At 38.0% G+C, this 25278-nt stretch overlaps 3 protein-coding genes across 8 annotated transcripts in view; all 3 read left to right on the top strand.

The window, feature by feature from the left end:
* Positions 1-762: 762 nt before the first annotated feature.
* On the top strand, positions 763-3561 carry Tm2 (tropomyosin 2). 3 transcript variants are annotated; one of them, XM_069055860.1, is made up of 5 exons: positions 763-913; positions 1939-2232; positions 2288-2421; positions 2469-2866; positions 3212-3561. In XM_069055860.1, exons 2-5 carry the CDS (start codon positions 1993-1995, stop codon positions 3292-3294), a joined length of 855 nt encoding a protein of 284 aa, XP_068911961.1. In that variant the 5' UTR covers positions 763-913; positions 1939-1992; the 3' UTR covers positions 3295-3561. The 3 variants fall into 3 exon arrangements, with proteins under 3 accessions (XP_068911961.1, XP_068911959.1, XP_068911960.1); XM_069055858.1 differs by lacking the exon at positions 3212-3561 and adding an exon at positions 2941-3058; XM_069055859.1 differs by lacking the exon at positions 3212-3561 and adding an exon at positions 2941-3058 and having other exon boundaries at positions 765-913; positions 1942-2232.
* Positions 3562-9356: 5795 nt separating this feature from the next.
* Syt4 (Synaptotagmin 4) lies at positions 9357-12346 on the top strand. The gene is made up of 6 exons (XM_069055280.1): positions 9357-9618; positions 9690-9934; positions 9989-10221; positions 10321-10693; positions 10743-11060; positions 11118-12346. The coding sequence occupies exons 1-6, from the start codon at positions 9579-9581 to the stop codon at positions 11235-11237; spliced, it is 1329 nt and encodes a 442-aa protein (XP_068911381.1). The 5' UTR covers positions 9357-9578; the 3' UTR covers positions 11238-12346.
* A 593-nt stretch (positions 12347-12939) lies between these two features.
* LOC138136213 (GRAM domain-containing protein 2B-like) overlaps positions 12940-25278 on the top strand; it is a 46135-nt gene continuing 33796 nt past the window's right edge. The window contains exons 1-3 of one of the 4 annotated variants that reach the window (XM_069055277.1): positions 12940-13414; positions 13604-13697; positions 21996-22097. In XM_069055277.1, the coding sequence (XP_068911378.1) occupies positions 13147-13414; positions 13604-13697; positions 21996-22097 (464 nt within the window). In that variant the 5' untranslated portion in view covers positions 12940-13146. Of the gene's footprint in view, positions 13415-13603; positions 13698-15518; positions 15773-21995; positions 22098-22348; positions 22571-25278 lie in introns of those variants that run through there. The other 3 variants (XM_069055276.1, XM_069055278.1, XM_069055279.1) reach the window with 3 other exon arrangements.

Here is a 25278-nt window from a genome sequence, read left to right on the forward strand (position 1 = left end):
AAACGAAACTTCATAAGAAAACACATGAGATTTTGGGCTAGAATCGTTAATTTTGTATTTTCTAGTTTGAAATAAACACAAGCTAGAAGTCTTGACCAACAGCTTTACTCTTCTTCTTTTATCTAACATGCAATGTAAGCCACCCTGAAGGAATTCCTTTTCCAACATTAGTGTAGCAAAAGCATTTGGTGTAAATTTCCACAGCTTCACTTCATCAATCCAAAAATATTTCTTCGATTCTAGTGATTTATTAGATTTTATTGTTCCCAAAGCTTTGTCTGCGTCTTCTAGACTGACGAAATCAGTCTTGAAAGAGTGACAGCTCTATGGTTATCAAATGCCAAAGTGTTAAACTCAAGGGTTCAAAGAAGAACAATTGTGGCAACAAATGTTTCAAAACGTTCACCAGATCTAGTTCACTGGGATTGCCATTTGTTCCCAAAAGAAAACCACACCTTCTTGATACTCATCTTTTGAAAATTTTATTTTTGTTCCAGAACGTAAAACCAAAAAAATTACTTCCTGGTCTTTACAAACTCACTCAAATTTGAGTCTTTTAAAAATAAGACGCTTTACAGAATTTCAGTTGCTGAAGAAACATGAAGCAGTATTTTCAGTGAAGTATTTAGAGTTTCATTATTGCTGGACTTGTTCCCAAATTGCATCACTTTTATTTCTTCACTTCGCAAGAAGTGCCACCAACTTCTTTGTGAAAATCGTCTTGTGACATTTTCGGTACCGCTGGGCGTAAGTATCCCGTCTACTGAGTACGTAGCGGTGGGGGATTAGGGGAAGTCTAAGAATTAGAAAGAGGGGGTCGCGTGGGAGACGCCACCGTCGACATCGTTGCCGTCGCGATGCTTGTAGCTCCTAGGACAGCGTCAGCCTCTGAACGCCTTCAGGCTCACTACAGGTAGGTGACAAGTGTTGTGTTTGCGTGAAGCTAACCCCCAAAGAACGACACACTAACCCCCTAACCACCCCCGAGCCTGACAAAAACCCAACCGGCTTATTACCCTCAGCCGCACCACCAAAACAAATAAAATTGTCAAAAATGATGAAAAAATCACGAACGATGAATGGAGCAGTCTTCGGGAGAAAAGAAATTATTTTTGTAAATCGGGAGTTATGTGGGTCGGGAATGTGGTGTATTTTTGTACGTGTGTGGTGCGTTCATTTCGCATGGGTGTTATAACACCTCCAGAACATACGCGTGCGAGTGTGACATAAACTCTCTCATTCTGGCTAAACTAGGAGCGGGCTATTTATAGAATCCGGGTTCAATTCCAACGGGATATTCGGAATTTATACAAACACTCGATTTTGCATACTGAATTAAAATATGATACAGACCCAGGATTTATTTATTCGATTAAATTTTAATTAGACTGCGTCATCGATAATTCCCCAATCCGCTCCCATAAATAAAGACAAAATTAGCACAGGAGAGCCAACAGCTCGATGCACTAAACCAGATGGACCAACACATTTTTCCTTTCAACAACAGATGAATCAGAACTTTTTTGAGATTTTTTTGATTTAGTCTGGAATGACTGATAATTAAATCAAGTTAAAAAAATAACTGCACTAAGTTAGTTCTTCATTTGTAAAATTTATGATCTACCATTTTTTAACCATTTGTAGATAATAAATTAACCAAGAATTTTTTTTTTGTTGCTCGCAAAATGGTAACGATAACACCAAGTAACTATTTCCCTTCATTTCCATTGTTTGCTTAATCTAAAAAAGTAATAACAGTAATAATAATAATAGAATATAAATGACACAAAGATTAGGCAAGAGTGTTGACTTCTGGCATCTGCAAGTTTTTCAAGAAATCTAAAAATATCTCGTTTTGATCTAATTTCTGGAATTCCAGTTGTTCTTCATGTTTCTATTTTTAAATGAAAATATGGTTGATGTTTTTTCTTGTTTCAGCAGTCTCACTTGTTTCTTGTTCTTGTGTAAGCGTAAGACCAAAAAGCCGCCGCCATGGACGCGATCAAGAAGAAGATGCAAGCGATGAAGCTTGAGAAGGACAATGCTCAAGACAAGGCCGATGCGATGGAGGGCCAGGCCAAAGACGCGAACCTCCGCGTGGAAAAGCTCAACGAAGAGTTGAGAGATCTGCAGAAGAAACTGGCTCAAGTAGAGGGTGACTTCTCCTCCACCAAGAACAACCTGGAACAAGCCAACAAGGATCTGGAAGAGAAGGAAAAGACGCTGACCAACGTAATTCTTGCAGTCGTTGTATTAGGTAGTTGTGACGTCGGAATCTCTTTTGCAGGCTGAGTCTGAAATGGCCGCTCTTAACCGCAAAGTCCAACTGATTGAGGAAGATTTGGAACGTTCGGAGGAGCGTCTGACCACGGCTACCACCAAACTGGCTGAAGCCTCCCAAGCAGCTGACGAGAGCTTCCGGTGAGTCGTCATGGTGTGTAGAGTGGTAGATGAAAGATTTGTTGCAGTATGTGCAAAGTATTGGAAAATCGCTCGCAACAGGATGAGGAACGCATGGACCAACTGACCAACCAGCTGAAAGAAGCGCGTCTGTTGGCTGAAGACGCCGACAACAAATCGGACGAAGTGTCCCGCAAGCTGGCCTTCGTTGAAGACGAGCTCGAAGTGGCCGAGGACCGCGTCAAAGGTGGCGACGCCAAGATCATGGAGTTGGAGGAAGAGCTGAAAGTCGTCGGCAACTCCCTCAAATCTCTGGAAGTGTCGGAAGAGAAGGCCAACCAGAGAGTCGAGGAGTTCAAGAAGCAACTCAAGACCCTCACCGTCAAGCTAAAGGAAGCCGAGGCTCGCGCCGAGTACGCCGAGAAGACCGTCAAGAAGCTCCAGAAGGAAGTCGACAGGCTTGAAGGTACCGCGACCGCCGGATGAGACAGTCGGAGTTGGTGTTTCCGGCCTGGCATAACAGTTCTTTGGCTTTTGCAGATTTCGTGCTTCGCGAAAAAGCTAAATACCACAACATTGTCACCGACATCGACAAGACCTTTGTCGAGATGTCCTCCCTCAGCTCGCAAAAATAACTCACACTCTTCCTGTTTTTAGTTTTAGTACCCTAGTTTAGCAACTCCCACACGCTTCATAAATAACACTCCTGACGCTTGAATGCTGCTTGTTGTGCCCGAGGTAGGCTTGCCGCTTTGCCGTATTTCGAATTCGCCTAGTTTTTCCTATTTTTACACTATTGTTGTTATTTTAGACGAGCTCGGCATCAACAAGGACAGATACAAGTCGCTCGCCGACGAAATGGACTCCACTTTCGCCGAGTTGGCCGGCTATTAAAGCCCCTACCAGATCTTTACGTCATAGGAATGGAGTTTTGGGGGGCTGGTCTTCAACATCACTCCCACAGCCCATCGGTCTCTACATTTGCTACATATACCATGTTTTCCGGTGGATTTATACTTTAACATCTTTCTTTTACATTGTTGTTCGGTTGATAGTATACCTTAAGCTGCTACATGTTCGCATTAGGAACCTATGATTATGTAAATTATGAAATAAAATGTATTATATTATTATAAAATTCACATCTGCCGTGGGCGCTCAGCCACAAAGTTTCCTTTCAAAACCCACCCCCACGCCCTCGTCCCACATTAAAAATACCACCAACGGCCGGAATTGTATCAGCACAAAATGTATGCACAAAATGTTTAGAAAATAAGCAGCATTTCTATGCACATGTGCACTATTTTTGGGATATTTGAAACAAGTATCGTTGGTCCAAAGCATTCTCTCTACGTTAAAAACACTTCACATAATAACATTTTATTTCGTAAACTGTACATAAATACCTATACTCACATTCATATTAGAAATAGATTCAATAATTTCAAGTGGTAATAAAACTGGCCAAGCACAACCAATAAGTTTAGTAACTTTTTGAAGAAAAATTGTTCTGAAGCGTTATAAAAATCATCGAAAAATGTCCAGAAATTAACTTACCCGTGCCCATGGAAGCATTATTGTGTCTAATAAATAGTAGATTATATCATTAAGAGTAGAAGTGAATCTTTTTGTAGATTGAAGACCGAAACGAAGTCGAGGTCGGCAACTGGGCGAAGCACAAAAAGACTCACTTCTACTCTTCCGGCTGTGGACACTACTCCTAGGAAGTATTTTCGACCGCTTGAAGATAAAAGAATGAACCCACAAAAAATGAACGTACGAGGGCGACTAGAAAAGAAATCTACCTACCCATGAAAGAAACAATTGAAACGCACGAGTATTATTTGTCAAATAGTGCCATGTATTCTGACCTTAGTTGCAAAAGTTGAGTTAAACAATTAACTCACAATTACCACAAGTAATTAGTTTCCATTTTATAAAGTGCATTGAGAGTAAAAATGAGTAAGTTAACATTGGAGGATTGCAGGTTGCAAATTTCCGAAAGTCATTTGGAAACTTTAGCCAACGATTGTCATTTTTTGGCACAAATTGTGACAGGCGACGAGACTTGGGTGCACCACTGGGATCCTGAGACAAAATCAGAATGAAAGCAGTCAGTTCATAAAGGGTCCCCACCCGCAAAAAGGCACCTGACGCAACCCTCTGCCAGAAAATTGATGGCAACCGTTTTTTGAGACGTGAGGGGCATCCTTGTCATTGAATATATGCCAAAAGGGACCTCAATAAATGCAAATGTCTATGCCAATACGTTGGAGTAGCTTCGTAAAGCAATTGACCAGAAAAGACCTGATTTTTTTAATCGAGAAGTGTTTCTACTGCATGACAATGCCACCGTGCATAAATTAGGCCAATTGTGGAAGAATGCAGCTTTTTGGAGATGGACCATTCCCCCTGCAGTCCGGACTTAGCTCCGTCTGACTTTTACCTCTTCAGGTTACTAAAGAAAAACCTCCGAGGGCGCCGTTTTCACTCTGATGATGACCTTAAAGCAACCATCGACGACTTTTTTGAGAGTCAAGTTGAAAGATTTTTTTATAAGGGTTTAGGTTCATTGGAGGAGGAATGGAGCAAGTGCACCGGTGTAGGGGTGGATTATATTAAAAAATTCAATGATCAAAAAAATCGTACGTCTTTTGTTTCATAGCTAGGTAGATTTCTTTTCTAGTTGCCCTCGTACCTAATTTCTGTCAAAATGGCGCCTCCGAGAGTTGCCAACTGCGACTGGATTTAGTGTTATCTAAAATTCCCCATCAATAACCTAGCAACTGAAAAGTTACTAGGGAGTGGTCACAATCAAAAGGAATGGATTATAAGTAAAAGTGAAAACGTGTTGATTCGTTTACTAGGTACTCGTATTTACACACTTTATTACGAAACCAAATAATAGTAATTATACACCAAGGTAGAGAAGACATTTTTTTAAGCCGAGGGGTGTAAAAATTAATTTTTTTGTCTGAAAAATTTTTTCCATATTTTTTTCGTGTACATTTAAACATCCTCGATAGGATAGTAAGTAGTTAGTACGCCATTTTTGGGACACCTGTATTTTATGAACGCAAACGAATGCAAAAAACTTGCACTTTTTTTGAGAGACGTTAAAAAAAATAATTTTAAATTCTTGATAGCTCCAAATAAAAAATAGTCCAACGGTTCTTACAATAAATGTTCAAAATGTCCACCACCATTGTTGATACAAGATTTAGCACGTTTTTGAATTGTTGCAGGTATTTGTCCAAGTGCTATTATTTGATTATTTCTAATCGTTACAAGATCCTTCATGTAACCCAACAGAAAGAAATCACAAGGATTCAGATCCGGCGACCTGGCGGGCCATTAGGTCTTACGGGTCTTATCAACTATTCAGGAAATGTATTGTTCAACTGTTGAGGATCTGGTGGAATGGAAGATGGCTGGAAGTCTTAAATTTTGTGGAAAAAAAGTGTTTTTTGTTGATTTCTTTATTTCCACTGCCCTTGTTATTTACACTATTTACACTGACTATTTACACTTGTGTGATGAGAAGGTTGATGATGATCGATCGATGATTCTTCCTTTCTTTTTTGATGTATTTTATGATAGGTAGGTCGATAATGGAATCCTTTTTACCGACCTCGTCTCACGAGGCGGCGCCATTTGAAATTAGCGGGAATTTCAAATATTAACCACATTCGCACTATTCGTAAATCATGCATGGAGCTCCATCATGCAAATACCAAATATTAACGCGGTGGTAAAATATGAGGGCCTAGTAGTTGCCCCTGGATAACTCCTGCCCAAATATTGAAAGAAAATAGTTGTTGAAAAATGTGTTTTCTAATGGCATGGGGATGTTCTTCGGCCCAGATATGAGTGTTATGCGCCTTCTCGAGTGAATCCTGCCTCATCCATGTACATCATATTATTTAGAAAAATTGGTTGAGTGTTGTCTTGTGCTAAATTCCCGTCTACGTGGTAAATCACGTAGATATCAAGCTATCGAAAATAAAAAAAATCGAGATGGGCATGATTACCTAATACACTTCAGTTGGCAGCACGTAAAAATTTAATTCAAATGTCATCAGATGTCATTAATTACAATAGTAACTGTCATTCGGGACTTTCAAAGCACTTACCAAAAACTTGCCTTGATTATTTTGTTTTTCCATACCTGAAAAACAACGTGTTCAAAAACAGGCCTGGCACAATTCCCGAATTAATGCAAGTAATTACTGATAACTGCAATTTAATTGATGTCCCGACTTTGCGAAGGTCATTTGAAAACATGAAGCGAAGAGAGTAGCATTATGTTTGGAAGCTGAAGGCAGACATTTCGAAAATTTATTCTAGTTCGTAAATACGATTGGAGCTCTTCATGATTCTTTTACAACCGACAGGTCACACATAATGCACACTTTTACGAAAATCAAGATTTCCACGTTCTAGAAATCACTAACCTAACTTTTAAGACTGACTTTTGATAATCGAAATTTTGTGAAGTCTTATGATGACGTGCAAGTCTTCTAGATCTGGTCTTGGATTTTCTCTTGGGCTATGAATCATATCTGCGCAAACGACGAATATCGGTCTCAAGTAGGCGCTACAAACCGACCGGAAAACATCGTCTCGTCTCGCCTATTTGCAAGTAAAGTAGTTGACGTTTTCAGTTTTCATTTGCACATTTTTCACTGGTTTATCGCTCCGCCTTCGCGCAGATATTTCCAAGGTCATAGCCCATAAGAAATTCCGAGACGTTCTACCTGTTTCTGATACACCCTGTATACATTTAATTAAATTAATAATTACAATATTGGTATTATAACTAGTGACTAGACGCTTTTTCAAAATGTTTAACTAAAAAATTGTATCTTTTATCTTTTAAAGTCTTACAAATTCGTAATTAGGCAGAATAAACGCTGGTTCGACACTCAATGAAGTTTTTCTTTTAAACCTGACACTTTCTTATGGCATGACTAGCTTCATCAGTCTTCACCAAAGTTCAATATTAGTTCTTGTAGAAGAATAAAATGCTTGGGATAAAAAATTACGATATTGAGCCATTATGAATTCATGGGTTACTGGTTCCAGTGATAGAGGACCATTGAGCACCTTTTCTTTATAATTACTAGATAATGCACTGATGTTTGACAACAAATTTTTTATTTCCTCTACCACTTTTTTAAATCATAATAAGGTCACGAGAATTACATTGGAGTAAAATATTTTCAACTGGTGTCCTGTGTTGTTCCATCTGAGAGCATTAGTAATTTTTTTCGGTTGGCACTATTTCCTGAAGAAAAAACTTCATTAAGGATTCGTTCACAAATCGTAAACTTACAGCATTGTCGGATTTTCCTAATTGCTTATAAATTATTATATAAGATTTGCTGAGACCTGAATTACATAAAACACTAATTAGCAACTTTGCAATACATCTGTCACAAGAATTGGTAGTTTCTTTGACTAAAAAATAAATATAATTAACAATTTGTCTGATGTTGTTTTTTGCGTTTTTGTGTCGACCATGAATTATTTATTTTGAAAATCCTTTGTCTTTGAGATTTGGTAAAAAGCATTTAAGTTCTGTTCTTTGCCATGTTTTCAATTATATACCATTTCCGTTTTTGAGATTCAAGGTTAACTTAATTTTTTTAAGTAATTATTTAAATAGCATGTGTGATCCTATCCTGTATTTAAACTATAAAAAAATTGTAAACAAATTCAGCTTAAAAAAAATTAAAACATTAGTTGACTTTGAAAAGGTTGTCACTAGTGTCGCCTCTGTGCCACTCCCAACTAATGTTAACGTTCTAAGTAAAATTGTCAAGTTTAAAAGAAAGTTAATTAGAAATTCAAATGATAAAATAAATTTATAACAGATGCCCAAAGTGCTCTCCGCTAACTTCTTAGCCATAACGAATAGCCTGGACAAAGTTTTGCTTGTTGACTTAAACTCGATTTTTTGCATGACCCCACAAGTAAAAATCAGGCGGAATCAAATCCGGTAACCTAGCTGGCATTAAATTATTTTTAGAAAACTTCTCAGTTTCATTCAGAACTGAATAATTTTGATCTTACCTATACTTTATTATCGAGCCTAATACGCCAAATATGGCAAAATTTAAATTGCAAATATCTGCAGAATATACAGGGTGTATTAAAAATGGCGCATAATATTTATGTCACGCGAATCTACGTTGAATGGCAAACAAAAAATTCTAATGTGAATTTGCTCTTTGACGAATAATTTTCAAATTATTAGTATTATGAAAAATGACATTAATGACAATCTTTGTTATTTTCTGACTTTACTCAAGTTGCAATAACTTCAAAATTTATGCACAGCATTTTTCAAAATGAAATTACAAATAAACCAATAATCCAAATGGTACGTGTTATTGATACTATTTCTCCATTACAGTCGTACCAAATTCCAAGTTTGACTGTTAATAACTCAATGAGCTGCGGGTTAACAGTAATTTGGTACTAGAGATATTTGCTTGTATTTCAACATAGAATCTTGTGATGTAAAAATGCTGTGCAATTTTAAAACACCCTGTATAACACTTAATTGTAGTTATACCAATCAGTTGCGAATGAATTCATACTGGAAGATTTAGTTGTTACATAAATAATACCCGATATGCAAATTTCATAGCTCCGAACCCTAATTACCACACTCAAACAAATTAATGGTAGAAGAAAATCCGACAAAGAGGAAAAGAGAAAATTCGTTATTTCAATTCGCGTAAAGAATTCTCTAGTTTCAAACTGGTTTTTTGTTTTCTTTTTTGCTTGCTTCAATCTCAGATCCAGACTTGAATGATGGATGGAAATCGAGTTCTGTGCATCAATTTCGTAAAAGTTTTTGTCCTTCCAGGTGCGAAAAAATAAACAAGTTCAATTAGGTGAGCCGTCACAACGCACATCTCGATAGGACAGCACCCCCACAATTATGTGACGTCATTAGCCGTCGCGGCGCTTGCGTTACAGTTTGTATTGATTCCGGATCGTCGGTGTCCATGACTAAGGCGAAATTCCCAACATTTGGTATCGGTACGATCGGTATTAAAATTTCAATCGGAGTGGAAAACCGCGATTTATCCGAGCAGTGAGGGTGCAGACCCGCTGACAACACTGTCACACTTATTTTTTCTTCTCGTGTACGATAAAAGTGCGTCATGGTGGAAGAAGAACCGCAGATTAAGGCCATCGAAGGTGGTGAGTACCAAAAACAATGTCTTCGTTGTCTTCAGAGTCGCCTTCGCAACTCTGTGTCTTGTCTTCTTCAGTGACCTCGCCTACCATCATCGGACTATGTCTGGGGGGCGCAGTTTTTGTCCTCTGCATGGCAGCGCTGACTTGTTTTTGCTACCGACAAAGAAGAAGTCACAATGCTAAACGCCACGGTCCGGATCAACCTTTGGCATTTCACACCCATCGCAGACCCACAGCTGTCAAAAGTCCAGCTGGGGCCACTACGCACTACTTGAAGAAGAGTCCCAGTCCTACTGGACCCTCGAAAACTCCACCGGGAGTAAGTCTATCGGAATAAATCGCTTGCAGAAACTGAGTTGAGTGTTTTTTGAAGATGTCGGCCCCGCACACTCCTAGTCCAACAGGTAGTTCTTCTGGTAGCATGGCAGGGCCTTTGGAAAGTGGGGTCTCTAACGGGAGCGACAAGATGGAACACGCCCCGACCATGAAAGATGTCTATTCTGCAGAAAACGAAGTGCATACTCCTACCAAGGAGGAGATGGAGACCAACGAGAAGAATCTCCAGCAGAGTGCAGCGTATCTTGGACAGCTCGTCTTCAAGCTCAGGTTTGACCCCTTGAACTTTACCTCTGGTCAATCGACAAACCATATACCTTTCCACTTCTACTGTCCATACCGGTCCATCTATATACTTCTACTTTGCAGATATAAGCACGACAAGAACGCCCTGATCGTCTCGGTGGTCCGTTGCGGCGACCTCCCCGCCAAAGACCCCAACCTAGGCTCCAGCGACCCCTACGTCAAACTTCAACTCCTTCCTGACAAGCAACACAAAGTCAAGACTCGAGTCCTCCGCAAGACCCGCAATCCAGTCTACGACGAAGACTTCACCTTCTACGGCATCAACTTCAACCAGCTTCCCAACATCACCCTCCACTTCGTCGTCCTCAGTTTCGATCGTTACAGCCGCGACGACATCATCGGCGAAGTCTTCTGCGCTCTCAACACTGTTGACATCACCCAAATCGAAAACCAACAGATGGCTCTACAACGCGAGATTCAACCGCGCAGTCTCAAAGTGAGTCCTCGAGCTTGAGTCTTCCACCCTTCACATCTCGCGCTTTCAGATTCGTTCCCAAGGTCGCGGCGAGCTCTTGGTCTCTCTCTGTTGGCAACCAGCCGCCAACCGCCTCACCGTGGTGGTCCTCAAGGCCAGAAACCTCCCCAAAATGGACGTGACAGGACTGGCCGACCCCTACGTCAAAATCTACTTGCTCTACAACGGCCAGCGCATCGCCAAGAAGAAGACCCACGTGAAGAAGCGAACGCTCAGTCCCGTCTTCAACGAGAGCTTCGTTTTCGACATCCCGGCAGGAGGCGAAGGTCTGGAGTCCGTCAGTTTGGAGTTCTTGCTCCTGGATTGGGACAGAGTGACCAAGAACGAGGTAAATCTGATAGAGTGGAGTAGCGACGCTGCTGCATCCCCCTCTCTCTGCTTTCAGGTGATTGGTCGGCTGGAGATGGGCGGGGCCAAGTGCACCGGCACGGCGCTGCACCATTGGAAGGAGGTGTGCAATTCGGCTCGCAGGCAGATAGCTGATTGGCACAAACTTAGAGAATAAGTCGACTGTTGGAGCGAAGCTGCGGACTGATAGTTTTGTTTACGAGAATTTTAGAAAAACCATAGTAGACGTACGGCTGGTCCGCAAGTCGCTCTCGCTTGAGAGCTTCCGGACCAGCCCCTAGATATATTTGTGTATTTGTAACATTGCAACAAATCTTGTAGGCTTTCCTTTGTTCTGCAAAACATACCTGTTAGGTTTTGTGTAAATATGAAGAAATAAGTGTTTCTACTAGGTAGGTTTCGAGCAGTACAGGTGGATCAACATTTTCTTTGGCAAATTATTAGATTTTATGCGAGAAGAGTAAGCAATCGGGCAGGGTCGCGCTTAACAAGACTAAATAACATTGAAATTAGCTTTGTTACAAAAGGGTTTGTGATATAGATTTAAGCTATGATACAAGTACCAAGAAAATTGTAATCTAAATGTATAATAATTATGCACTCTAGGGCAAGTTGCACGCTACTTGCAAAGTAAGATGAAGATGATGTCCAGTTCCTAATTTTCGATTATTGGAAGATATCCTAAACTGGAACGTTTGATATTGTTTGATATTAGATGGATTTCTTTTAAATACATTTGCTGATTTTGCCTCTACTCACTGAATTGGGTCTATTCTTAGTGTCTCTTCTATGGTATTCAACAACGAATCTGTACGCACATTCTTTCTGGAACAGAAAATGTCAAAAATCTGCAAATGTATTCAAGCACCACACAAGAGTAGATCTAGTCTGATGATAATAATTCTACTTAATACTGTGTAAATTTCCGCATTATATACTTATCTAGAACATAGTGAAGTTAGGTACATTAGCATGGAACTAATTTCTGCATTCGAGTACTCACAGCTGGATTATTATGTATTCCCCCAATACACAGCTTGTCAAAAACGTCATTGCTGTTGAGATGATTTATTTTTTAATACAATTTTGTTACAAGCAGTGCGCACACTGTATATACTAATCACCTGAATTATTGATTTCAATTTTGTACTACGTTGAACCGCTTCAGATATTTATGAATGACCTTGGACTACTGCGCATCTACATTTTGTTCTAAAAATTATAAATGTATATAATTAAATAAATGTTTCAATGGTTTTTAAACAATTTTTTATTCCAATGTTCACCGGTACCACAACATTTAAAATTTTTGGAAATGTGATTTTTTGAATGTTCATGACGTCACTGTAGTCTTATGAAACATTTGAACCAAGTGCTCCAAGCGAGAGATTTGAAAAAGCTTTGTAACGTTGGAAAAACGATTTGTTGCTTCTTGTGGTCAACCCTAGTGTTCCTAAAAGTGGCGACTTTCTTCACAATTTTTTGAGAAGATCTAGTTGTAGTGAGTCTCAAAGCACTCACTTCACTTTGCACCAATCAGTTAAGGACTGACTCCCATTTTTGAAAATTTGTAGAAAACGTAGAACCTCCACGAATGTTGTCAAAGTTATTTTTATCTCAGGAACTCTCAGAACTGTTTCCATTGTTGAGCACACATCACAATTTTCCTCTCGAAGCGATTTAACACGTGCTCGGTTGATTTACAATGTTTAGTCACCCGTTTGATAATAATAGATAATTTCACTCAAGTTTCGTTTTTTAATTACCGACAAAATTAGATAATAAGAACGAGCCTTGACAATAATTTTTCTGGAGTGTCCTTATCTCTGACGTTGATAAGTTTCATGTTTCCTAATGTCAAACAATCAGTGTTACGTGTTTTATGAAATCGTCTCGTGTTCCGTCAAAAATGCGCAAAAGTTCGTGAAAAAATTCTTTGGGCGGTTATTCATTGCGGACTTTAATCGCGGGGTTTAGGCGAGGCTTAAGATGGATTTGAGTCGATGTGAATAAGGTAGAACAACAAACAAAATACCTAATAAAGATGTGAGTGGAGACAACAGAAAATGTCAGATAAGGACGAGGTGCCCCACAAGCAAAATGACGAAGTGGAGAAAGTGGAGGTGGTGGAGAGTGAGGAAAAGGAAGTGATAAGTGAGGGGAATTGCATGGAAATTGACGGGGAAGTTGTGCAGTTGAGGGACAAGAAGGAAGAACGGGAGGACAAGGGGAAGAAACGGAGGAGTTTGCGGAGCTCCATCAGGGAAAGTTTCAGGAATAACGTGTGGAAGAGGTCTTCGGTGAGGAGGGTGAAGAGCTACGAGCCACAGAAAGGTCAGTTGGTCAAAGAGTAGAGCGATAGATTGAAGAAAACGAAAGATTAGCAAAAATGAAGAATGAAGAAGTGGAAACTTGTTTGGTCAACACGATTTATTATTTTTCTAAGAAGAAGCAAACTGAGACATTTTTGCTTCTGAAGATGCTAAGATGGACAAATCCAGCTAAACAAAACTTTTCTTTCAGAGCGTCCCAGAATCAAACCAAAAAGATCCAAAACAGTGAAATTCTTCTTATCGACGGTTCCAAGATCTGTCTTCAACCCTTTAGTTGTCAAATTGTAAGTACAAGTGGTCTTGAGAATAAAAAATAAAAACCCAAAATGTTTCGGTCATTTGGTAAAGCAACAGAGTGAGAGTTTTTGATTTTTTCCAAACACTCTGTATGCGATTTTTGGATAATCTCACGTGCTCAAGGGCAACCTGCAGAGGATCACTCCTTGACGACGCATACGGACCAAAACTGCTGTGTTTTCGTCCTGATCAATAATTATGAGCCGACGCAATCTCAGCGACCAGTGGCGTTCGTCACGTCTTCATTCCGACAGATCATTTCGCTCACTAATCGTCCAAGAAACCATCCCAATCTCTGGATGGATTATCTAATCGGCCGGTGCAATCGTTGCACTCCGATAACCCCGATGCACAAATGCGATAATTGCACTTTTTGCAAATAAATAATCTGAGTTATGCGTGCTTGGCGGCGACTTTCTCCACAGAGACAGTTTATTAGAGGGGAAAGGAGTCGATTTCCGGTTTTTTGTGCATGATCGAATCAATCGTTTTGGCATCGTTGGAATTATTTATAAAATCCGGCGCCGACACTGGCTGGCACACGAAAGTCCGGGTTCGGCTCCGGGAGCCGGATAGCATCGTAACACACGCAACCTTACTCTTGTTAACGGTGCTTCAGCATGCATTCCGGCAAAACCTCAAAAAATAACACCCCGTTCCATTGATAAAACAACCCCCTGATAACTCTTCCACCCCGAATCGTTAGTGATGTTGTGGCGGTCGGTCGTTCCACAGTGATATCGCAAATGACTCTAGAATAAATCTGCACAAATCTCAAAAGCACACCTAGTGGTTTACTCTTAGTTTAAAAAGCTCAAAGGTAAGCTTCCGATTGGTCCAGTAGTGTAAATAAATAAAACGAAGCGGTTGTTTGTCAAGTTTAAATTGTTGTTACACACCATAATTCTGATTGTTTCACGTGGCAACTTGCCACTAGAGCTTTCACGAATTAATTGCTGCCGCCACAAAGCGGATGCAGAGCTTTGTACCCGGAAACCGGAAAATAATCAACAATCATTTGAACCAGTTGTTTCAGAGCGCGCTCTTGACTTTAACCTTGATTACTGACCCTGTCAATAGGTTTAACATGGGCGTATCCTTACCCTTAAGGACCAAATTTGCAGTTGCCAAGCACGAAGCTTCTCAAAAAACTTCACGGAAGCTCTTTAACACTTGGGTTTTGCGCGCAAAAAATCAAAAATAAAAACAGGAAATATTTTTGTTTTGAAACGACGAATCAAAACAGTCGATCAAAAAAATAACCAATTGAATTTTTTTGTTGTTATAAATAATCCGGCTCTGTTGGTTCAGTTATCAGCACAGCAGTGATAAAAAAATTACAAAGATCAATCAATCAGTCAGTTAATCAAACGATCAACCTGATGATTAATGTGTACATTTTTAAAATTGTTTTATTTGCTTGGTGCAGAGCTGTGTCATGCTTTTTAAGCGCTCTGCTAAGCTCAGGGAGTGATGATCGGTTCCGCCGGATGTGACTTCCACTTGCATTGCTCTAGTCTCGGTGAGGCCACGAAAACAATCAAAGCGAGCTGTGTACACAAAGTTGGTAATAAAAACGACCACGCCGTTCTCCTCCCAAAAAGTGCTTATTTACATTTTCGGTATAAAACGTTCGTTTGATCTGTTCGTTTTGGACGAGTCGTAAACCTTGAATATTGTTGGGATTCAAAATGCGCCGATTATCCAATTATAAAGAACATGCGCTATTCACCGCCTATCAGTGTCCCTTGAACCAGACAACTTTGAATGTAGTACCAAGTGTATAAATAACTTAGTCTTTCGTTAATCTATTCACAACTCGGTCATGTTGATTGTCGTTTCGGAATCGGAATAAAGACGGCAGATTCCCGCAGAGAGGAAAAAACTGATAAAGTGTAACGTTCGAAGTCCACCATTGTGAAAGCCTCCAAGTACAAAACTCTATCTATTTATATTCGGGCGAGCATATTGGTACTCTTAAAAGTGTTAAATCGCCGGCGATGGTTATCGAGTCGAGGGATATGAGTTCTTGTAGTAACGCTTGCGATGATAACTTTGAAGGGTAAGAAGGGTCGGTGTGGTTAATGAGCGCGGCGTGTTGAGGTTATATTAATATCGTAGTGTTGAGGAATGTTGTGGTCCAAAAAATAAGTTTTGATTGTTTTGGATTTTACAGTCAGAATAAATTAAATTTGTTTTGATTTTTTGCGATTTATTTCTTTTGCACCATGTAAATTAGAACACCTGTGTAGCACTGGTAGTACTGTTATTGACAGAAACTTCTTCATTATCTGTTTACTCTCCATTTAATATGGTGTCAGATTAGATTTAACATTTGTTTGTCAAAGCACTTTACTTATAGTGCAGTCATTTTAGAGAACTAAAGACAAAAACTAAAACTAGTACTCTTGGTACTAAAAGTCCTCCACGATTAAGGTAGTGCTATGACCGGTATTTTGGAACATGCCGACCAATTTTCTGTTTTCACGTATTGCTCTTAAACCGTTACAGATAACACATTTATTACAGTTACAGTACCAACAGGTACTGAGATACAAGTATTTTAATATTTACATGGAGTGGTAACAAGAAAAAGACTCAAAAACCAGATGAATAACGAATCGGTTCACAAGTTCTTACATCATGTACAGTGACGGCCACGGAATTTCCTAGATCAATGTCATTTCACTGGCAAAAGTTGTGAAAGGGTCTTTAGTAATAGTAACCTCACTTTTAACATTTGACATGCCTGTCAATTTGTATTTGTCTCCATTTTTGCACGATGTAACCGATGGTACTTTTTGGAAACCCCAGTATTTCCGAAATACGCCCATAAGTTACCATTTTGGAAAAGAGTTATTATTTTAACTTTATTAAGTTAGAAATTGGAGGAATTCTGACAATTTTGACAGATTAGAAAACAAGTTTCAAAATTCAATTCAAAACATCATAATAGCAATAGCATAACCAAATTGGTTACTTTTCTGTTAACTAATTCTATATTTGTTGGCTACCAGTTGTTAAGAATTAATAAATAACAAAATAAATAACGGGTGACTATTAAAATTTTCACTTGGAGTTGGCTTTGAACGAGTTTTTATTTTTGCTGTTACTTTAGACACACGCAAGAACGAACGACAAATGTCAGTCAGTACAATTGAAACATAACCTATAATGTTAATTATAATGTCAAACTTGTCAGTGTCTAAGGTGCAACGTAAAACAAAGAATGATCCATAGCCAACCCTAAGTGTAAATTTTAATAGTCACCCGTTATAATACAGCGTGATCAACAATGACTGAGTCTGTTGGCAATGAAACAATTCAAAGTACTGGTGATTTTTGTCTAGTAATTGGCAGTGACCACGCACTGACCGAATTTTTTAACTTGAGATGACATTAAAAACATTCTTGGTTATGCAGGTTATGTTTATACTATTACAAAAATGAACCTTCGTTGGTAAATTTTAAATTTGCCAAATTTCATTGTAACCAACAGACTCAGTCATTCTTGATCACTCCGTACAAGTAATATCTATTCACTTTGATTGTGACCACAACGAAAAACATAGTAGGCGCTATTTAGCTGTGTGCTGCATACGTTTTACACTAAATATTTGTGTGGTGTGAACATGATGTGAAAATGTCAGAACTTGACCATAGTAGTAAAGCAATGATTTTAATATATTTATCAATATTAATAACGGAAATCAATATTTGAAGTAGGAGAAAATAAAAACGTCTGTCTGATTCTGTGATCACGTCTGTTGAAAAGTGGGGTTATATCCAGGTACAGATTATCTTCGAAATCACCTCATGCAATTCTCGTTCTCGATATTAATGAAGAACGAAGGAAATGGTCATTTGGCAATAAGACAAACGCGAAAAATGCCTGGGGATTACTAAAAGTAATCAGAACTTTCAATTAGCATTGATTAATACAAATATTTTCAGATAAAAACTAATAAGACAGAAAGTACAAAAAATGATTTACAGGGGATGAAAAGGCAGAAGGTATCAAACTACAACACTTACTAGCCAAAATGTACAACAAAAAAGCACAAATAGAGTTAACTTTATTGGTGATGTTCGTCTTTGTGAGTTGTTTTCCCGTTAGCTTCAATAAATGTCTCGAAACAAGTCAATATTAACCGTTTGGTCCCAACTTTGAGAAGACGACGTGGCATTTTCTTTTTGAATTCTAAAATTTTGTACCAAAACCCAATTTTATAGATATGCGCACAGTGTACGTCAAAAAACGTTTGCGCAAGTCGTTCTCCCTTCTGTCTTCTGTGAGCGTGACGTTTCTGTCAAAATGGCGCCTCCGAGAGTTGCCAACTGCGACTGGATTTAGTGTTAGCTAAAATTCCCCATCAATAACCTAGCAACTGAAATGTTACTAGAGAGTGGTCACAATCAAAATGAATAGATTATAGCACTTTATGCTCTCTTACTATCGCGGCCAAAATACTTTGGTCGTCACTTTTTGACACTTCAAATGTAAATCAAGTATTAATGTCAGTATACATGACAATTTCAAATTATTCTTGTCAAAAATATGGCACCTTCAGTTTTTGATAAATATAGAATCGTCTTACTTGCTTCTGAAGGTTGTCTAAACCGCGACTATGTTGATCTTTTGCTTTTGAACCCTGCCCCCGCAGCTGGGATTTACCCCACCCGTATGACACTGATGGATTAAAATAATTTTGACAACAGTAAAAAATAAGGTTAAACATCCTAAAGCTTGCTTTATAATTGAATATCATTTATGTCACATTGACGACCAAAGTATTTTGGCCGCGATAGTACAATACTATAGTCCTTCTTTTTTCTAAACAATTGTCGGTGTAATTAAAAATTACCTCAAAGGCCAGGCTGTACCACCCTAAAACCTTTCGTTTCGGAACACCTGTATCGTAAAATCTCCTTAGATCAAGTTTGAGGTTACATATGTCAATAATTTTCAAAAGTCAGAAAAGTTTCAGGTTTAAGCCAATATTGTACCAAAAGACAAGAAATAAAGTAGGGCAAGCGCCTGGACATCAAAATGGCTGACATACAATTGACATTTTAAGTTGCCAACCTAATAACCGTCAAATGACTATAGTGGCTTATACCAACATGACAATACTTTGACAATTGTTTTAAAGAAAAAATGAACTGTAGTACTGATAAAATATCGATTTGGATAGTAGTACTTCTGGAGCAGGTTGAAGCTCTGTACTAATGGGTTTTGAGTAGTGATGCAACGGTTACGGTTACTGTAACGGTTAACCCACGGTTTTTGATGAGTATACGATTAACCGTAACCGTATATTTCCCACGGTTTTTGAATACTGATTTTTTCTATTTTTTTTTGATTATTCATGTTTACAATATATTTCGTTCTCAGTTCTCTATTCATTGTTTATTGTTTTGTTTGTTTGTTACATAAATTTTGATTTTTAAATTTTTAATATTTTAATATTTTTTAATTCACTTAGTTTCTTTATGTTTTTGTTTTAGTTTTACAGAATTTATTATTTTATGATTTTTATGTTTACAGAATGTATTTGTTTTATTTTATTTTGAAGATTAAAGGTTATTTTTCGTTTATTAATTTTTTTTCAGATAACCGTAACCAAATTCGTAACCGTAGAGATAACCGTAACCGTAACCATAAAAGTCGGAACCGTTGCTCACTAGTTTTGAGGTACCGTTGGTGGTACTCTCCAAATGAGTAGGTACCAACAAAGAATACAGTGAGGTGTCTGTCTGTCTTGACAGAGTTCCTCACACCAGTATCTCCTTCTAGAGGAAAAATTGCTTTGGTTTTTCCTTTTTTATAAAGTGTCTGGTGTCGAGGTTATAACACATCTTGACATAGCATTTCCAGTCATTACTACTAAGCTGCTAAAATTAAAATGTACATGTCTCAACATATGTTTTGTATATCGGGTGTTTTTTTGAATTCACTTCAACAGTTGGCGTTGAAGAGTTGATTGTGAACGCACCACTCGCCAGTCTGCAGAGTAAAAACCGTAGAGGTAAAAACACTAACAACACAAAAAGTGAGGTTAGCTTTAAACAGCTGATCCGTGATCTTTAATTCGTGGTGCGTTCACAATCGACTCTTCAACGCCTACTTTGGGGTGAAATTTAAAATAACACACGATACATACACCTTCTACACATCAAAATGTATGTTTTTATGCCCCAAAAGTCTTCTCCAAACGTAAAATGTGTTGTCTGCAACGGTTTAAAAGTAATAAGCAAAAAATTGTCAGAGGCTAATCTTAGGGGACTTTTGGGAGGCACAGTACTGTAATATGCCAAGTTCTTTGCCTGTAATATGTTTTTCTTTCTACTTGCACTGCTTTTAGCAAAATCAAAAGAGAAAAAAAAATCTCTGACATATGGTGCTTGGAAACAAACAAAAATTTTAGTTTTTGGAACTTTTTTTGTTACTTCCTGTTCTTCTCAATCGCCATGTGCTGTTGCTTTACCAGTTCTAATATTCTGATTTCCATTTCGCGTTCTATTTTCGGTGTATTATTTATAGAATTTTATTTTATCATTATCTGTTAAGTGGTAGTCTATCAATTACACTTGATACATTATCTGATATTATGCTGACCAAATACTTACACTTTTTAAACCACGTAAAAAGATAGTCGACAACATTAGCTACAATAACAGCATCATCTACAAATCAAAGAACATTAAGTCATTTGATTTGATTTCAAATCTCTTTCCACTACATCTCTTTCAACATACTTTTCAAATAGTCTTGAAGGCAAACAGCAACCCTGCTTTAAACCATCCATTACATATTTTAAACCCATTTCATGAAGAGTATCTTTTCATTTATTCATTTTTATAACTGTTAAACACGCATTTTACATTCTTCACAGTTCACACTTAGACCTTCCTCATTTCTTTAAGACTTGGAAAAAAGAGAGAAAAGAGAGTTGCTGTTGTAGACCTTCTCTAGGTTCTCTCAACTTTTTCTTCGTTACTCCACCAACTGGATTAGATCTATATCCTGCATACTGTTTTTTATCTTTTCTGCAATATTCTACTTCTCTATGCTGATGCTGATTCCTCAGTAACTATCGCAAGATATTTCTTGTAAATTCCTGTTTTCGGAAACATTTTCTTTATTTATCATCCACTTGTTATTCAGACACACTCTCGACTACTTCTAGAAAATGAAAATGCACCATTTCTTCTACCTTCTAATTATCAATTAACTTAATCTTTTTTTCTGCACCTACTAAAATCTCTTTAACCTAAATTGATATCAATCTAATCATTCTTTCACAGTTACATTTTCTTATATGCTTCTATTTAGCTCTCTGGAGCCTCCATCTGTCGCTACAGAACCCTTTGACGAAACAAAATAAATTACCAGATCAGCTCGATTAAATTTCTGCTTTGACCAAGATTTTTATATATCACTAATAAGATCCCAAAAGGTAAAGTGATAACGAAACAAACAAAATCGATAATAAAAACGTTTTAGATGTGGATTGTCAAACTCTAGGTCGCTTAAAACTTATGATTTAACTGTACGTTAGTGAGGAATCTGTCATAAAAAAAGCGCGCCTAGTTACTTGTCCTGGTAGTGCCAACTTAACGACAGGTCCGCAATCCACATCTATAACGTTCCGACTATAGCTACTAGTTGTTTCTTGGTGTTCTAATTTATCTGGTGCGCTAGACTTAAGACTATTGACAGAAAATAAAATGCTTTAAGAATAAATAAAAACTTATTTTTTGGCTACTTTTAATGAACAAATTGGACAATAAATTGGCTCTTCTTTTCAGATATAAATTGATGACCAAAGACTAGGAGAGCATGCCGTTCAGGTATCACAATAATTGTGATGCATTGCAGAGAATCTTTGTTGAATCCATTGTAGGACATAAAAAATGATCTCGTAATAAAACAAATTAGTTTGAAGTGAAATCTCGACTAGATTTTTTTTAATTCCTACAATTCGGTACTCGTTTCCAACAAGTCAGACATTCCCAACACTGCTGCACCCTGTTTTTCCCGATTGTACACTATTTATTAGTGAAAATAACGGGGCAAAGTCCCACTGCAACTGCACACGTCGTAAATATTGTACAATCAAAACCTGCACTTATCGTTTCTAACTGGCCACCTTTCCGACTGTGATAAAACACAGAAAATTTCCGAATGGCATGCGATGATGTTAGTGAGAGCTAAACAATCCCTGAGCGATGTTTCCCCCAAGCAACCCCACCAACAGTTTGCATTGTCGTTTCTGTTGTAGGCAACCCCCCGCCCCCTTAGTCGTCGAGGACCCGCCGAGTCCGGGAGATGGGTCGGACCTGGAAGACCTAAAACCACCATCCGACCCCGCGCTCCTCAATGGGTAAGTCGAAATCCTCTGCGGAAATCAAATGCGATAACCTTTCCCCTCGCGTTCGATAAAATTTGTTGTATTTTGCGAGGCAAGGTTAAGCTCGTTGAAACAATCACGGACCAGTATCAGTGATATTAACGAAGTACAATGTGGTCCACAAGCATAAAAATATTTGAACAAGTCATTATAATGAATTATTGCGTTGCCTAATCAAAGTTCAAATAACTAGGTATTATGTATAACTAGTATTTGCGGCGAAATTACCAGTCGGGTTTCGCTCCTGTCACTCGATAAGTGCCTAAAAGGGGAGAAGAGAAGCGGATGTATGTGCGGTCCTGTGTCGCGGTATTAGCGATGACGGAAGGTGAGGGTGACAAAGCTGGACCCACGATGGGGAAAACCAATCGGAGGGCTAGTCTCCCAGTGCACAAAGTCATCATTTTGACAGGGAAGAAGTACACGAGGTCTCTCAGCATCGCTTGGTAAGATTTTAAACGCACCAAGACCTAAATCCAAGCAACTATCACTTTTTTCACACTTTCAGACCACAATTCCGCTTTGTTTGTACTATCTTTGTGTGTAAACACGCCAATTATGCCACTATCTATCTACTAACAGATAACATCTGTCAATACAGCTGATTCCATTTTCCAAAAATATTTCCAATTGTTTTTATGCTTACGAATTTTTTTTCTCAGAAGGGTGAGATAACAGGCGACCTCACTCTACTTAAAATCTTAGTTGAATCACCTTGAACATTTAGATTTGAATTTTTCGCCAACAAATCAAGTTTGAGGTGGGATTGCGTCATACTTTTCACCCAGATCGAATTGTGTCAACGCGTTTGTAAAACAAAATCTTTGCTAATTTGCAGTTGACGTAAAGTCGAACTTTAGTCGATTGTGCTGAGCCACTTCTTTGTGACGCTCTGTATATAAGAAATAAAAATGGCATTTTTTCGGTTGTGTTAAAAACCACATAAAAAGCACAAGTATGTGTCAAATGACCCACAATTGTAGTTTTGTTGCTCATACAATGGTAACACCTATTACTGTAATTTAAACAAACACGGACGATTATTTGTTATGATCGAGGTGTATTGTTGGTTGCCTAGATATGATCGAATCCTTAATAAAATGGATTGTTTTGTCGTTCCAAAGACATCAAAATATATCAACAGCCAAGGAGGTCAAAAATCGAACCGTAATGTAGTCAATTTTTACTAATTGGTCCAACTTTTTCTACTTATTTGTACATAATATTTTGACATAATGTAATGAAGTGACAGATCGGTCAGGAATAATTTTATTTCAATTCACTTTGATCTACTTAGGAGTAAATAGACTTGCAAATGAAGTCGCCCTTGATCTCTTTGCATATTTTTTAACAGCAAATTTGAAAATCATAAATAAATAATTAAATGCAAGATATTTTTTATCCAATCCATGGCTGTTGGGAGATCAATAATTTTATTGCATTAGCGGAGTGTTTGTATAATATACCATCAGCTCAGAGAGCTTCAACGTTGTTGACATGTCACACTGTAACGTAGATAAATGTCTTTTTATTTGACCCACAACGTTGTGACAATATGGTTGCTCAAGGCCACCGTTTTCTTTAAAATGTCGGTCAAAAAATTGTAATACAATAGAAAAATAAACCAATAAAGCGTCTAAACATCAAAACGTAATGTTGTTTATCTGATGCAACGTTTCGCCACGTTATTTCCATCATCAGTTTCTATAATACTAGCGGAATGGTAAAACGTTGCATTTTGCATTGCATTAAAATATGTACTTAGTTTCTTTCGATATTTTTGTCGATTTTATAAAAACTGTGGGCGATGGTGTATTGACCCACGGCGTTTTCCAGTGGGCTAAATCTGGACGGTGCAATAACCAGTTACCAATTTCGCCTTCACCTTATTTGCAACCGGTGGGAGTGTAATGAAGTCGTTGGCAATCGCTCTAATCTCTAAACAATAACAATGGAAGCTACTAATGAAATGATTTCGTTTCTGATTTTTATCCAATTGTTGTCTTAATTGGTGGTGTTCGACTGGGATCTGGGTCACCAGGATTCGCAATAAATTATTTTTATAACGTAGCATTACATGCACAACTTGCTAATGCCATTATCTTGAGTAAACAGGCTTGCATTGTTTCTGTGATGCGGCGATTTAAAACGTCCATCCAATAAACGTGTAAATAAACAGATGGAGAAAACACTTCTGCGGAAATTGTGATGGAAATTTGTGGCATTGAAGGTTTTTGCACAAAACAATGAAACTGGATGTTGTAAGGCTTTAAAAGAACGTACAGTTACGGCCACGGAATTTCGTCAGTTATTTTACTGTCAATTCGAAAAAACTTGTGTAGCTTTATTGTCATTATGACTGACATTCAAAAATTTTGCGACAGAAATTCTGTCACGCACAAGAAAAATCAAAATACCACCAGTAACGTTTTTGACATCCATGTCAAAAATTCCAATGTGGGGTTAGAAATATATAAAACCTGTTTTACAGCTAATGTTAGTTGAATAACATCGACTGGCGGAATTCCGTGGCCGTGACTGTACATATTTTCAATTATTTTTTAATACAGTAATTTTACTAAATAAATTGATTTACAAAAATTGTTTAGTTTCTCAATTAGGCAAACTACCGCTGTTGGACATAAAAATCTACCTGATTGATGCAATAATATTTGTGATGGCATAAAATTTTAGAATCATTAAACCATTGATTGATTACTTAGATAATGTTTTACCACGTCACAAAAACGATTCTAGCAAGATGAATCTACACCACGTCAGAATAACTTAATTCGATGGTACAATTTATGTTATTTTCTAATCTGCTAATTTCAGTAAGATCAACCCATCTATTTACTCTACTAACATAAATTTTCATAAATATTTACTTCAGTAGAATAGGGAAATTAATTAATTTTGTTTACATCATCTCTCATGTATTTGCTTCAAGCTTTTTACATAACAGATAAGTACAGCTAAGATTTAATTGCTCATTGTGAAACAACGATAGTGATTCAGATTTATGCAAGTCAACACAATTTTTCTAACTTGTCACATTTTTGAAGAGAAAACTTCTTCAGGCGCACTGCGCGGGCAGTGAATTAGTTTCATGCGACACGCTAAAATCGACACGCTCAAATCGTCAGGTTCGAGT

The sequence above is a fragment of the Tenebrio molitor genome, chromosome 8 (assembly GCF_963966145.1).
Source record: "Tenebrio molitor chromosome 8, icTenMoli1.1, whole genome shotgun sequence".
NCBI classification, from domain to species: domain Eukaryota; kingdom Metazoa; phylum Arthropoda; class Insecta; order Coleoptera; family Tenebrionidae; genus Tenebrio; species Tenebrio molitor.

Coding starts and splice junctions, on each gene's coding strand:
- Tm2 (XM_069055858.1), top strand. CDS start 1,993: ATGGACGCGATCAAGAAGAAGATGCAAGCGATGAAGCTTGAGAAGGAC. Junction 2,422..2,468: donor GCAGCTGACGAGAGCTTCCG/GTGAGTCGTCAT, acceptor GATTTGTTGCAG/TATGTGCAAAGTATTGGAAA. Junction 2,867..2,940: donor GGAAGTCGACAGGCTTGAAG/GTACCGCGACCG, acceptor TGGCTTTTGCAG/ATTTCGTGCTTCGCGAAAAA.
- Syt4 (XM_069055280.1), top strand. CDS start 9,579: ATGGTGGAAGAAGAACCGCAGATTAAGGCCATCGAAGGTG. Junction 9,935..9,988: donor CCTCGAAAACTCCACCGGGA/GTAAGTCTATCG, acceptor TGTTTTTTGAAG/ATGTCGGCCCCGCACACTCC. Junction 10,694..10,742: donor TTCAACCGCGCAGTCTCAAA/GTGAGTCCTCGA, acceptor TCGCGCTTTCAG/ATTCGTTCCCAAGGTCGCGG.